The 1,264-nt window shown below is 58.0% G+C and overlaps 2 protein-coding genes across 2 annotated transcripts in view; one reads left to right on the forward strand and one right to left on the reverse strand.

Moving 5' to 3' along the window:
* Nucleotides 1-73, forward strand: part of EMH_0036410 (uncharacterized protein) — a gene marked incomplete at both ends in the record, with an annotated part of 375 nt that extends 302 nt beyond the window's left edge. The window contains one exon of the mRNA XM_013495087.1: nt 1-73. Coding sequence (XP_013350541.1) covers nt 1-73 — 73 coding nt within the window.
* A 20-nt stretch (nt 74-93) lies between these two features.
* EMH_0036420 (uncharacterized protein) lies at nt 94-905 on the reverse strand (the record flags this gene model as incomplete). The annotated part of the gene is made up of 2 exons (XM_013495088.1): nt 94-851; nt 902-905. The coding sequence occupies 2 exons, from the start codon at nt 903-905 to the stop codon at nt 94-96; spliced, it is 762 nt and encodes a 253-aa protein (XP_013350542.1).
* Nucleotides 906-1,264: the final 359 nt, after the last annotated feature.

The following is a 1,264-nucleotide window of genomic DNA, read 5'->3' on the forward strand; positions in this document are numbered from 1 at the left end:
TTATAGAGTAGACGCTGCAGCAGCTCAAGTTCTGCTGCTAGCCACAGCGCCATCTTCCCGCGGGTTGCATTGAGAGCTCTTGCTGCAGCAGGGTTAAGAGAAGCAGATGGTTCTGCTGCTGCTGCTGCTGCTGCTGCTGCTGCTGCTGCTGTTGCTGCTGTTGCTGCTGCTGCTGGCGATGAGGAAGGGCCGCAGCAACGACCCAGCTGCTCCATGCTGGGAGCAGCAGCCTGTGCTGCTGTTTGCATTTTCTTTATACCTGCTGTTCTTGCTGCTGCTGCTGCTGCTGCTGCTGCTGTTGCTGCTGCTGCTGCTGCCGCAGCTGCTGCTGTTGCTGCTGCTGCAGCTGCTGCTGTTGTTGCTCACTAATGATGATGCTGTCGCTAATCCTGCTGCTGCAGCTGCTGTTGCTGCTGCTGCAGCCGCTGTTGCCGGTGCTGCAGCTGCTGTTGCTGCTGCTGCAGCTGCTGTTGCTGCTGCTGCTGTTGTGCGGAGCTCACATATAAATAGGGCCTTCAACGGGGCTATGCGGAGGCCTATTGCTGCTGCTGCTGCTGCTGCTGCTGCTGTTGCTGCTGCAGCTGCTGCTGCTGCTGCGGCTGGTGCTGTTGCTGCTGCTGCTGCTACTGCTGCTGTTGGTGCTGCTGCAGCTGCTGCAGCTGATGCGGCTGCTGATGCTGCTGTTCCTGTTTCAATTGCTGACGCTGCTGCTGCTACAATCTCTGCTGCTGCTGCTGCAGTTACTGTTGCTGCGGTCGCTGCTGTTGGTGCTGCAGTTGCTGCTGCAGCTCCTGCTGCAGTTGCAGTTGCTGCTGCTGCTGCTGCTGCTGCTGCTGCTGCTGCTGCTGCTGCTGCGAGTTGTGTTTGCCGGCAAATGACAGGCAAGGACGCTGCGGCTTACCCATACATTAAAAGCTGCTGCAGTTGCAGCTGCTGCGGCTGCTGCTGCTGCAGTTGCTGCTGCTGCTGCTGCTGCTGCTGCAGTTGCTGCTGCAGTTGCTGCTGCAGTTGCTGCTGTAGTATACAACGCAAGACATCGGCAGTGTCTCAGCGCTGGGCCTGTAGTTGCTGCTGCTGCTGCTGCTGCTGCTGCTGCAGCTGTAGCCGCAGGAGCGCCGCAGCAGCAACTGCAGCAGCAGCAAATAGTATAGAGTTTATATTTTTATATAAAAAATTTATGCTGCTGCAGCAGCAGCTGCTGCTGCTGCTGCTGCTGCATGTACACCTGAATATCACTGCGCTGCCGACTGCAGCTAGCCGGCCC

Source organism: Eimeria mitis, genomic scaffold, assembly GCF_000499745.2.
Source record: "Eimeria mitis Houghton genomic scaffold, Emh_scaff1410, whole genome shotgun sequence".
NCBI classification, from domain to species: Eukaryota; Apicomplexa; class Conoidasida; order Eucoccidiorida; family Eimeriidae; genus Eimeria; species Eimeria mitis.